This window comes from Amphiura filiformis, chromosome 1, assembly GCF_039555335.1.
Source record: "Amphiura filiformis chromosome 1, Afil_fr2py, whole genome shotgun sequence".
Lineage (NCBI taxonomy): Eukaryota > Metazoa > Echinodermata > Ophiuroidea > Amphilepidida > Amphiuridae > Amphiura > Amphiura filiformis.
Window position 1 is genome coordinate 71,244,478 of NC_092628.1, and position 14,127 is coordinate 71,258,604.

Genomic DNA, 14,127 nt, shown 5'->3' on the forward strand with positions numbered 1-14,127 from the left:
CACAGAGCGTGACATAAATGTCAGCTATAGTACAGTACAGGAATTATATGTATGACATATTAAACCTGATAAATGGAAGCTTATGAACATGAACATGAATATGAATGTAGCTGAGTATATTACAGTTGCAATGTTTTCCCGAATGTTTAACCATGAAAACATTTTATTCAATGTAAAATGGTGTTCAACTTTTCTGTAAAAATTTACCCGTCTTATTCTGTAGCCATCTTGATCATGTTGATCTTTTGTTGTTTTCATGTTTTATGGCTCATTTCATTTGTTAAATAATGCACGCATAGTTCAACGCAAATGGCAAATATTTATGTAAACATTTAAAACATAAATACATGCATGTACATACTAGTATGTCAGGTTATCTTTAATAAAGAATTTGTTAGCATAATGTCTTATATCATAATAAAATTAATCATTATTCTTTAATGGATAGGTCTCGCGTTCACAGTTGAAAAATCAATGTCAGACTAGGCCCCCTATGATAAAACAATAAACACCTCTTACCTTTGAGCTCTACAACAACAATAATAATTGCAGCTCCATGGTAGCATACAGAATTTTAATAAGGAAAAGTGACACTCTTTATAAAATGACACTCATCATGCAAGACCGTCATTGTATGTAAAACACTTCCGTAAATAGCATATTTTGTTCAAAATATAAAACCCCGGAAAAAATAAACCCACTGTGTCATGTGTGTGGGGTATTGCATGAGAATGATTGCAGCGCAGTGTATCATGGGTAATGCAAGCGCAATGTCAGGCCTGATTATGATTGTGCTGCAAGCAGTGGGAATTCCCGTGTAGTGTCATCAGTAGCTAGCAGCAATAACACGAACAGTGACGTAGTGTTTTGTTTTCTCGGATTTGAAGCTAGTATTATGATTTATTTGATATCGCTGATCTGTGTTCTTTAGACAAATTTAGGCTATCATAGCCTTTTATTGCTAGATTCGTTGCAAAAGAAAAGATTCGAGACAAATCTTTGAATAAAAAATTAAGTATTTAGGTTTCATGGATTGTATCGGGAACACGGAATAAGGGACCGTTCACAAACACTTGTTAGGGGGGCCTGATGCAAAAAAAAGGTGGGGGGGTCCCTGAAAATGTTTTATCCTCCTGGGGGGGGGCCTGAAAAAAATGACCACAAATTTTCCTGGAAAAATTGAGTTTATATGCTTTTCTATGGGGTTGACCCATAATTTTCATGTCAAAGGGGGGGGGGCCTGAAATTTTCGAGGTCTGTAAAGGGGGCCTGAAAAATTTTCGCGATAAAATTTTTTGGCATTAGGCCCCCCCCCCTTACAGGTGTTTGTGAACGGTCCCTAAGAATTCCCAATTTCTTATTTCTCGGATCAAGGGCTAAGACTAGGGCTATTCTCTCTAAATGTAAACATGGAAATAAGAGATCCATGATGTAAAAGAGTAAAAAACTCACCCCCCCCCCAAAAAAGAGTGATTCACTTATAAGACCACTCAAAAAGAGTGAGATGTGTTTTTAAACTTTTAAAATCACTCTAAAAAGAGTAAAAAGAGCGAATTTGAACTCTTTCAAGGAGTTAAATACAACTCTAAAAACGTGTTGTCCGTCATTCACTCCTTGAAATTCACTCTTTTCAGTCGTTTTCACTCTTTTTTTCAGTGGTTTTAAAGTTAAAAAACATATTCTTTTTTTGAGTGGTTTTAATATGTGAATCACTCTTTTGGGGAGTGAGTTTTTCACTCTTTTACATTTAGAGATTATAGGCCTAAATAATATACGCGCAAATATGTTATATTTTTGTGATCCTTAGGCTCAGGCTAGTAGGCCTAATTTGACATGCTGCTTAGTGAATTTGGAGCATGTCTAATTATTCCACCCGTTTGATCATGCAAGAGGTTTGGGGGTTCTTTTTTAGGGTCACAGGGTTCAATGCAGTTTGGCAGACAAAAGTTTTAAATTCAGAATACCTGAATTAACCAAAATAATTGGGTTGCCAGCTTATACTCGAACTTGCCGCTTGATGCTTAAATATATACTATTTCCAAAATAGAACCAGTCTACTGACTATTTGAAAGATTTAAAAGATACGATTGGAGAACGAAACGGATTCTCATTTTCAAACACCAGCAAATATTCAATGTGAAACTTTACAATAAATGGAGTGGAAGAAATGTTGAGGTCACTTGCTTGGTGAAGATGAAAACTGAGGTAAATTGGACCATCTTAAAATAAAAAAGGCGGCAAAATGAAGAAAGATTACCATGTCCATGTTTTGTTACTTCATGATTTTATTACAATACTGTGTTACAAAAGCTGTGACATGCTACATCTGTACTATAGTATTAGACACATGGACTGATGTTTATTACAGTGGATTGATAATGGACTGATGTCTATAGAGTTGTAGATTGCACAGTAAATTACTGGTATGTAATTAAGATTGAACACATCCTCGCCCTTCATTTAAATTATTCCTATCTGATCTAAATGAAATTTTTTTCTCTATCTTTACAATACATTTCTTGGCAGTAAATTAACTCATTACCATTCAATAGCCGTTCTGTTTTTATATTAATATATATTTTTTATATTGATACCTCAATTACAAATACACAATGCATGTATTTAACAGCTTTAACCTGTCACAGAATACGGGCCTCCACTCTCATTTTGCTCAAGAGTGTATGATTTAGGTTGGGATCAGGATTAACAGCAGAATTAAAGTCAAAATTACAAGGATTAATGAGATTAGCATCAGTGCAAGGATTAGGATCAGGGTTCTATTATCTTGATTTTTTTCTACAAAACCCTGAAATGTCTGTAACAAAATTACAATGTAAAGCTTATCAAAAGTATTCAAAAACAAAGTGCTTGGCAGATAAATAAAAATTTTAAAAAAGTGAAAAAAGGAAAGGAAAGAAAAATGCTAGCTTACAATTGTATTCTAGAATCATCAAAAATATATAATTCACTTTACTTTCAAAAATTGAAGGAGAGCTAACTATTTTTATACATTTCGAACTACATTTCTTATTAAAGGTGGTTGATCCAATTGAAAGCCTAACCCTCCCTCCTCCACTTTTATCCTATGGAAGATTTTGGCATCTGGAGAGATCTCATCTTATCTGGAGAGATTTATCTTGCCCCAGTAAATGTTTAGACCAGAGATGTGTTTCCTTTAGATGTTGTGAACAAAACGATGATGCCTCACCCCCCTGCACTGTTCCATTGCAATACATATTTTCTAATATCCAAACCACTGGAGCAATTGAACTCCAAATTGTTTTGGTGATAGTCTTCCATGTAAGGTTGAAAACATCCCCTGATTCACATGATCCCACAATGGCTTGTTTGGACTCCCAAATAAAAATGTCACTACTCCCAATTCCAGAAAAATACAGCACTAATTTTTTGGGATTAAAAAATATTACCAAGTTCTGCAAAATAAACCACAGCTCGATCCTAATCATTAATTTAGTACTAACTGGAGATAAAAGAAAAAAAATTCTTATTTTACTGATTTCTTGAAAAAAAAAAGAGCCAAAACATGCATTTTTGTCATGTTTTCTGACAATCGAGTCACAAAAATCAAAGACTTGGAACAAGTCTAAGTATTCAAAATCTTGAGTAGATGCCGCAATTTTGCTCTTTTTATGTTACTATAATTAAATGATTGGTTATAAAAATGAAACATGTTTTTGTAAAAATTAGAATGCGTAAACTATAATTAGTCTTAGTACAAGTATTTGGGCTTGATTGTCACAGCATACAAAAAAAAACACCCTTTAAAACGCATGTTTTTGGCCCTTATTTCCAAAAATTGGCCAAATATTAAAATTTTACTTTTATTGCCAGTTAGAACTAAAGGATTAGGATTTAGCTATGTTTCATTTGGCAAAACAGGATATTTTTTTTATTCCAAAAAATTAGTGCTGTATTTTTCTGGAATTGGGAGTAGTACCTGCAAAGATATCTATTACATGCAGCATAGTATGTTTTGAGCAACAACTCGACATGCTGCCTTGTTGTTAACATAATGCTTATATCCTGTGTTATATCATGCGATAGAGACACGGCTGGGGCTCAAAATTATACTTTTATTCTTTAACTACATTTAAGGTGATTAAAAATTATCACTGTTTGAATGAAAATCATAATAGAATAATTCAAAATGCTCCTCAAGATGTGTAGACTTTATCTAGTTTACAAATTTCTGCTTTGTTTTGTTACATATAAATAACTGACATTATAGTCATTTCTATTTTTTACACTTTGTACACATAGGAATCGTATACCACAATAATTTATAAACATGCTCAATATGTTGAGCCAAAGGCGTGTGTATTGTGTGTGATAAATTTTGGGTTTGATGGTGGAAATGTTCTTTATGTAAGTCTGTGAGATTTGACAAAACCAATACTGTAAAAAGTGTACAGCATGAAATGTTTGTGTTTATGAAAATTTGACAAATTCTGTGAGATGCAAGCAGATATTTTTCCTTCCTTTCAGGAAATGTACAAATTTGTAAAAATTTCATGTCAGAGAAACATGGGTTCTTTCCAAAATGTGAAATTTTAATGCAGCAAAAATATTATGCTTTACATCAACATGGGCATGTTTAATAGTACCATATTCATTCCATTAAATGCCATGTAACTTCATTTTTGGTGTGCGCTTGTATTATAATTGTGTCCATTTTTAACAATCATAAAACTTACAATGTAACATTTAGGCTTTCTTTTAGGGTCCAAGAATCACCAAAAGTGATAGGGATTATTTTTTTAAGAAATTTAAGTTGCATTTTTACAAGAAAATTTTTTTGATATTTATTTTCATTTATGAATGCAATCGCCCCAAATTGGCATTATTTCTGGCATATTTTCATGATGAATTACCATAACTCTAAGTGGAAGGTAAGCTTATTGGAATTAATTGGGTGGACGCTTAATATTTTGCAAGATCTATTAAAAGTCACCAGGTGGTCATTTATTGGAGCATGGGCAGTTAATGGAACGAGTATGGTAGATTAATGCCTGTTACTTGATTTTACATTAATTCCAAGTTTTATATTTTATACCTTTATATGGTTTGTATGGCCAAATATAAATACCAAATTGAACATCAATTTGATCACTTTAATATCCAGTTCTTGAGCACACAAGCTGATAGATACTTTGGCATTATTATAAATCAAGAGCATTACATATTATTCTTTAAAAGATGTATATCATATTGATCAAGATTCCTTTAAGTACATTTCAAGCATGTACAGTGCAAAAATGCAGTGGATCGGATTGGCTGCTCATGCGATCAGCCAATAGTCTGCAATAGTAGTAAGTCATGCTTGGCAAGCATTACAGTTCACATATACCTCTGGTAAACATCATTTTGATAAACACCTCATAGTATTATCATATTCGGCCTAATTAGTACCACAGGATAACGGGGACCTTATTATTTATTGTGTTAAGTTTCAAAATATCCAGCCAAAGTCATGCAGGTTTGAATGAGGAATACTACGGGAACCAGCGCCTTTTGTTACAAGTCACACATGAGTAAAGTGGATAACCTCTGTAAATAAAGAGTAACTGTAGAATAAATGATATTCAATAAAACTGATACCCATCCCATATATATTATTTTTATGTGATTCAATTATCATGTAAAATATAAAGTGAAAGGGGCCACTTATTACATGGAAATTAAGAGAAAAGTTTTTAGAGTTGCACTAATTAGGGAATTGGTACAAATTAGGTCAAATATAGTAGATGCCACATATAAGTACATTGTGATGAATAATAATACAAGCATTTACTTTTCACCAAGCATAGTACTCATTTAACACTATATATTACTATAGCCATAGTTTGCTGTGATAATAATCAAATCATTCATAGAATTCATCTTGCTTCTTCCAACTGGAACTAGCAGATTGCTTCCTTGAACCTGCAAAGTGACAAATCAAGAGAACAAGAAAAACAGTGAATATAGATATCTAAACAATGCTGGTGTATAATTCCCAACCTGCACCCACTAGTCCTAAGGTGCAATAATCTGAAAAGTTTGCTAGTATCCTAACCCTAAACCTTACCTTAGTGATAGCTAGCGACAGAAAGGAAAAGGGTAAAATAAAGGGTGTACACGCAAATATGAGGGAAAGGCAATGGAAAAGAAAGCACAAGAGAGAAGGAGGTAGGTAGGAATAAAGAAAGGACTGTCACTTGCTACAGGCATCATTCATGTATCCAGGGGCAACTAAACAAAAGAGAAATGTAATTGCTCTGTAAAATCTGTTCACTGTGCTGTACATAGAAAACCTGTAAGACATAGTGAAAATGGGTGCTTTTGACCATCTTATTTGCTCAATTTTCCAACTCAAGAAGGGAAATCCCCCTTGGGTTCCCCCCAAGATGGTTAATAGTGTCACATTGCCCTACATCTTCCCTCACACCAGCATATTGCTATTTTTAGGAGTGGTCCCTCAGGCATGCTGATTTCCCTAACAATAAGCTTTATCCACTCAGTGAGGCAGATGCTTTCCTGAGCGTAACAAATTAATTGAAGGATTTACTTTGAACTCTCATGATTTGGCATACAGTAATATGAAATTTGATATGTGGAAATTTGTTGGTTAAAATACACATCAAAAACACACACATCATATAGACATTAATAGTACTTTCCACATTGATTTAATTGAAAATGAATCCAATTTATCACACAATCTTATAAAACCATGCAGTATGAAACAGGTCTACCATAAACATCAAGATAGGAAAAATAACATGGTACATCATATGGCATACAATATGCATAAAGTCAGCAAAACTTGATGGTAAAGACTATTTTAAGGTCTGTAACATGATCGATAGCCTCATCCCCTGATTTTTCTCATTGTTGATGAGTTTTTGGTAACACATGAAGTGTGTATAATGAGATTTTCTAATCATAATTTAGGTTTTTACTTTAAATGTGTTTCATCTATGTCATGTAATATATTTCTTTTTGTTGATTTAATTATTGTTATTTGTTATGAAACTGAAACGTGGTTGCAAGATGACCACCGGGTTGACAAGAGAAAAACTATTGTTTAACACAAATCAATTTCTTGTTTTCAACATAGCTGATGTCCGCAATTAAATTGGGTCATAATCACATTCATTCATGAAATCTCTTCACCATACAACCTACACTTTTATCAAGGTCAAAAAGTGGGTGCGCTTGTCAAACCACAGACCAACCTAGTTATACGACACCATACATGATTTCCACCGTTGGCAGTGCCTTGAGTCAAATTAAAGCCATCCCCATAATGAACAATCTTTTTAAATAAATTTTTCAGTTGCTAATTTTTTGGCCTATTTGTAATATTTACACACAGTTCAACTTACATTTAATTGAAATTAGCCAAATGTGTTGTATTTGTAATATTGTATGACTACAGAGCAAATTTAAATGAATGTCTTAATTAAGTCATTATATCTCCCATAGAACACCACGTTTATGTAGCCAAGATAGTAAATGGTTTCTTTCATTTTGCCTCATTATTTCGGCTTAAAATGACACAAAATCCTTCCTGGTAATTGTTACTAATATTATTTCATCATTTTTGGCAAAGAATAACAAAATAAAATTTGACCAAAATTGTATATTATTATGGCTTTAAAGGTATGACAATATTCAAATATCACATGGTAATACACAATTTTAGGCTACATTTCAAAAAAGTTTTACTTGGGCCCAAAACGATTGTCTTTATCTCTATCTTCTATACACTTCAAAATAGGACACATATAAACATTACAAACATTCTACAGTTATTCATTCCACACATTTGTGAACAATGTGCAAACTAGTGAGCTACTGTGTGCACAACCACCATCATCACCACACAAGTCCACAACCTGTGCAAACAAAATGGTATCATTTCAGTTAATTAGAACTTCAGGGTCAAAGGTTATAGGTCACATTCAGTGCAGATATTGTGTCACACCATAAGTGCATGTTTGTGTGGATGCAACCTCTTACTCTTAGTGGGTGATCCTGGCATATCCAAGTCAATCTGCGATAAAGGGGTTAAACTTCTGCTGCTGTCATCACGTAGATTAAGTTGAGAGAGTGGGGTCAAAGGTGGATCATCCTCATCTTCAAAGTCATTGGCCATATTGGAATGTCTACCTATAGTATGAATTGTGGTTTGCACTTGGTGTTAAAACATCAAAATTTGGATTCACTGTACAATTTATTACATACATATGATTTTAAGTTAAAAAGTGGATAACTCTGATGGAATTACAAATGACAGGTGATTTTATACACCGCAAATCAAAATGTGCATAGTGCTGACATTAATTTTCTGCAACAGAATCTGGAAGAAATAGATTAGTACTATTATGAAAATGTGATAAAACACAACAGTTTGAATCTTCTAATATGCAGTTATGACATCTTTTCAGTCATTTTTAATGCTTTACTCAGTAAAACTGCAGTATTGCTACTGAAAAGGTGCAAATTAGTAGTGTTGTTATTCCGAAAGAAAACCTGAAAGAAATTGATCTACAGATCAGATTCTAGTATGTCACTCTCCTTGCCATCTCATGTCCAACTGTCATTGTAGTATTTACTACACTACTAAATGCTTGTAGGTATCACACTGATGACAAAGAAAGTTATGTTAGGTAGTACACATATTTGTCTTGGTTAAAGTGCAAAAAGGTGTTTGTTATTATGAGTTACTTTAGGGGAAATTTTTACGTGTCAAAAAAAATTAGAAATTGACATATACTGTGCACCATATTTCCATTTCAGATGATCTTACTTTTTTGTCTTCCAGAAGTACTCTTGGTACTTTTCTTTGATTGTCTTCCAGTCTTGGAGCGTGCGCTTCTTGGTGCATCAGGGTCAATATCAATTTGTGATAAAGGGGTCAAGGCAGGGTCATCCATATCAACCGAGGTCATGGCTGAAAAACGACCATGTCCATTGGATTCTTTGTCCTGATTTTTAGCTGATTTTTTCTTATAAGTCTTGCTCTTATTTGACTTTTCAATACCAAGTTGAGAAAGTGGGGTAATATTGGGGTCATCTAGGTCATCCAGTTGGGACAATGGGGTCAATGCTGGGTCATCTGCAGCACTACCTGGGGTAACTCTGGATCTGCCACCTGTGAAACAAAACAATGGTTAACAATATTATAATGCTTCTTGTTCTACTGTCTACCTAGTGATCAATCTTTGCTACAAAGGAGAATATATTACTCCCCTCAAAAAATTTGTACGCAGTGCTACTCAATACAGGTCTATTCATATCTAGGAGTATTCATATCTACATACAGTGGCGTGCGCCAAAGGGGGGGGCAGGGGGCACATGCCCCCACTTTTGTTGGTAATTCGGGGAAATTGGGGGAATCAGTCATTCCGCCGTTTACATTCCTAATCAGACTCTATTCGGGGGAACTGAACAACCTGGCCCCCACTTTCAATGTGCTGCATATGGCGTACGCCTCAATGTGCTGCATACGGCATACGCCACTGTCTACATGAACCATACTGATGTAAAAATCCTTTCCAATGGGCACAGTACTTGATTATTGATGTTTTGCATACCTGTGTGTTTGAAACATTTTACAAAAAATATAACATATCCAACTTTGTCCCAAATGTGCATAGTCCTGAAATTGAGGTAAAAATCACCCAATTAATAATTTCAATACCAATCTTTTTGTTTTTTCCACTGCATTAGCAGTTTTCACGAAGCCAATATGGTTCTAATTGTTTAGATTTTACTTATTATCTTTTAAATATCTCAAATATGTTGTGAATGAAATTCAAAATTGATATTCTAGATAAATTGATCAAATGATGTCACAACTTGACACAAGCTAGTCTACTAAATCATACTTTTGGGTGCCCCAAGACCACTACTGACTGTTGACTGGCTTCTGGCTGCCTCTTCTATGGGTACAGACACAAAACTTGCAATTGACACAGAACCTGTTAAAAACATCAAATTGTCTTGAATTAAAACAGGAACTATTGACTACTTCATTCAAATAAGGCCTAAAAATGTTGCGCTGCCATCCACAAATGACCCAAATTGTGAAAACTCAAAAAAGTTTTCCCTGTCATATGACAACCAAATTTGTTTTTCATGTCATCCATTTTTTTTTACCTCTTAAAAAACTTGTTACACAAAGATCAATTTAAAGGGGCATTTCGTGATCCACAGCCTCATCCCCCCCTACTTTTCTCAAAAAAAGTTGAGATTTTTATATCACTGGAAACCTCTGGCCACATAATGTTTATGTACAAAATATTTCTTGCAGATTAATTCGTTTAGCAAAGATATCGTGAAATTTGAATTTCGTTCTGGTGCACCAGAACGAAATTACAACGCATTGTCTATGGAGCAGTGTAATACACATAATCATGCATAACTCATGAACATAAAATCGGAATCAACTGAAATTTTGGGAATATGTTTTTTTCGTGGATATCTAATGAAAAATGACATAAATAGAGGATGCTAGGATCACGAAATACTCCTTTAATATATGAATACAGATATTTTATTGTGGAGGTATTATATAATTTATTATCATGATTTGCTGTGGAAATGTAGTTATCCACCCGTAGTAGCATTGGATGGACGAGTCTGACCCAATCACTGACCCAATGAAAAAATCAAACAAAGTTCCTTGACTGACCCCTCCTGAATTTAGTTCACTTGATGGCAACACAGCATTTTTTTATTGACTTAATGTCTATTTTCAGTAAACACAGTGGATGTCAACCAGTAGTAGTGGGAATCATTTAATTTGTAATTAATCCAGAGAATGTCACTGCAAACAAAACTGCACACATATTCTTACTATTTCTGCCTGTTATGATGCTATTAGGTGTGTTCAAATGTAGACGTTCCACATTTTCTACTGGTGTCATGCGTGATTTGGATTCCTGCCCTGTGAAGTCATTTTACACACATCAACAATTACACAAAATCATATTGGTGAGGAAAGTGACTATATTCACAGAGTAAGCAATGTATAAAAACAATATCTGTTTAACTTTCTCAATACCAAGAATCAAGCCACATAGAGCCACAACTATAATAAAGAGCCAGAGATAAAAATACTAGTTTGTGTCTGACGTTCAACTCCCCACAGCCTGTGATTGGTTAGTAGCATGTAAAAGGATGGTTGACTCATTTGGTGCCTTCATTGGAGAAAAGGAATCACAGAAAATGGTGAACAATTATGGTACTTTACAAGGCAAAAAGTAACTTCTCTAGGCATTGTGGACATGGTGCCTTCAGGAAAGAAAGTTTCCTATTACCAAGACCTAACCTTTGAGACAATTTGTCTGTTTGAAGGTGCAAAATGAACCACAGGGCATGCTGTTTTTCGGCTTCGATCAGAAATTTCAATCATCACAACAAATCATAAACAAATCATTTCCCGAGTTTGATTGACATGTGACGTCAGATGCAAACTATTATTTTTTTATCGCTGGCTCCGATTATATTTTGCCTGCGTTTTGATCTAGTGTATACATACACAACCTACATTCTTTATTCTACATTTCACCCAGGGCATTTCACAGTCCAAATATACAGATTTCTTTGTATAGCACTGGTGGTAAAACCATACATTAGACTGGTTCTAATGCATCTTAAGTTTTACAAAATGTAATATCACTATGCACAACATACTATTACGGATATTGATATCAATCCTTTGTGTCATTAAACCCACCTATTTGGGACTGAACAATATGTTATGAGGCGCTTTTATATTTCTCAATCTGACAGTGTGACTTACCATATCTACTTTGACTTGTGCCAGGTCTACTAAGTGGTGGTGAATCTGATACTTTTGGTGCTGGTGGTGGTGTCATACCCCTACTACTTGGTCTGCTTCCATGCTCAGGGGTACGAGGAATCTTGGGTCTACTACCAAATGCTGTACTATAGTCATCCAACCTGCATAAAATAACAACATTATCATACTTAGTTGGAGGAGTTTGATATCCATTATATTATTAGCTGGACTTTTGAATACACAACACATCACAGGATGACTCCAGATTTTTTACTGTTTCAAATGACTTGGAGCTGAAAAATTGATTTCTTGATGAAAATTACTCTGTTGATGCCAAACAAATTGCTATATTTTTTACTGATGATTCCTTTTTGAGACAATGGACACAAATTCATGGCACATCCACAATATATGGGAAAAGCTCCCCCATCCCCCTGGTGAGAAGTCTTTCCCCCATGTGGGATGCTGGTCACGCTGAAAATCATGATTTTCAGGCCTTTACATGTACATTTTAGCCCATTTTTGTCAAAGTTTGCTCCCCCCTCTTGCAAGTTGCTTTATCCCCCTTTGCCACTCCTGAAAACTTCATTGATGTACTACTGGTATAGTTGAAAATCAAATCATAAGACAGACCTATCTAGAGTATGTATATATCTACCTTAAGTCACTGGCACTAGCTTTGAAGTTCAGCGTGTGCTGCGTTAGCTTAGCGTGGTTACTTGCATGTACATATGCGGCACTTTGATCGGGCGCGTAAAGTATGTACACACACCAAGTAACGCTAAGCTAACGCAGAATACTTCAAAGCTAGTGCTGGTGACTCGAAGTAGATATATAGACTATAGTGTACTTACCCAATGCCTTTGCCATTTAGATTTTGCATAGCTTTCTGTGAGGGTTTAGGGGTATATCTATCACCTGTTGAGGGTCTCTCCTCCTGACAAATAACAATACAACATTACAATCATTATGGTTGGTTGCATTGCAATTTAAACTGACCACAAATACAAAATTCAACAATAATATTACAAGTTTTATTTTTGAATTTCATATTCTTGTTTGTATAGTTCTGAAATAGATGTTTAAAACTTAGTAACTAAGTAACTATATGAATGTACTTCTTCCAAGCTAGGTAGGGTTTCAAAATGTTGTAAGCTATCAATTAAAGTGAATTTGAAAATAATATTGTTAAAATACGTTTTTTACTCACCCCTGCTACTTGTGAAACAGTCCTTTCTGCAGTTGGGTCTTTTTCTACAAGTAAAATTCAAAACATAATATTCAACAAATTTGGCCAATAAATCTGCAGTAAAAAATATTAAAAGCAATTTATCACCTCAAAAACAAACAAACAAAACAAATGTGATACACACTACACACTTCATTTCATTTGGCCAATCAACAACAGATACAGATATGATGCAAATGATGTCAACTTGTTTTTCACACACCAATATTGTCTGCATAAATATTGTTACGAATTCGGCTGTCTACAGCTACAGCCGAATCTGGATTTGCCTTTTTTGTTAAATTCAAGTTACACATGAATTATTTTGAATTAGAAAATAGGAGACCAGCACTTTAGCTCAAGTGGACAGCATATCAATGGTGATCAGCATCGACCGTACTGCACTGCAACAGTAGCTAGCCTTGTATACTTCCCTCTTTCACTTTCACTTAATTATCAAACTGAACACCGTTAAAAATTGACATGCTAGAGCTAAGGCTAGAGCTTAAGTTAGAGCTAATACATAATAATTCATGCATTAACATGAATTGATCAAAATGATGAATCAGGATTCAGCTGTCTGCCGAATTCATAACAATATATTTACAGTTGTGGTGGATCTAAGATTTGATAAATGGATGTATTAAGAATAGAGTTGGGCAGTTGTAACTGCCTGTTAGTGTGATTGTACATTTTAACTATGCCTGGATCCGCTTGTGATGTAAGACCATTAATCTTTATAAACTTACTGTTAGGTGGCATTTGTCCTTGTGAATCACTCACTGATGATTTATGTGATGACGGTCTATTACTACCCCTACTCCCACTGCGAGTTGGTGGTCTTTTGCTTTCCTGAATCAATGAAATACCAAGAATTAGATCAAGAGAACTACTTTACAAATTCAAATTACTTTGACCCTAATGTAATCCTGTAAATATAAAGAGGTGCCCCATTCAAAGGAGGGCAGGTTGGTAAAGTTGCTGATGCACTTACTTCTTACTGCTGTGGTTGACAGTACTGTTGATGAACATTGCCAAATTACAACCTGTTTTGGAGACTTCATCAAATCTGAAAAAAGCTAGA

The 14,127-nt window shown here is 34.6% G+C and overlaps 1 protein-coding gene across 8 annotated transcripts in view; it reads right to left on the reverse strand.

Annotated features, from left to right (window-relative positions):
* Positions 1 to 5,502: 5,502 nt before the first annotated feature.
* The window catches only part of LOC140152500 (lisH domain-containing protein ARMC9-like), a 34,802-nt gene continuing 26,177 nt past the window's right edge, over positions 5,503 to 14,127 (reverse strand). For 4 of the 8 annotated variants that reach the window (XM_072174898.1, XM_072174854.1, XM_072174865.1 and 1 more), the window contains 8 exons: positions 13,793 to 13,895; positions 13,026 to 13,069; positions 12,670 to 12,752; positions 11,816 to 11,976; positions 9,897 to 9,989; positions 8,816 to 9,160; positions 8,026 to 8,175; positions 5,503 to 5,943 (listed from right to left, as the gene is read on the reverse strand). In XM_072174898.1, the coding sequence (XP_072030999.1) occupies positions 5,885 to 5,943; positions 8,026 to 8,175; positions 8,816 to 9,160; positions 9,897 to 9,989; positions 11,816 to 11,976; positions 12,670 to 12,752; positions 13,026 to 13,069; positions 13,793 to 13,895 (1,038 nt within the window). In that variant the 3' untranslated portion in view covers positions 5,503 to 5,884. Of the gene's footprint in view, positions 5,944 to 8,025; positions 8,176 to 8,815; positions 9,161 to 9,896; positions 9,990 to 10,867; positions 10,958 to 11,815; positions 11,977 to 12,669; positions 12,753 to 13,025; positions 13,070 to 13,792; positions 13,896 to 14,127 lie in introns of all 8 variants that reach the window. The other 4 variants (XM_072174846.1, XM_072174871.1, XM_072174879.1 and 1 more) reach the window with 4 other exon arrangements.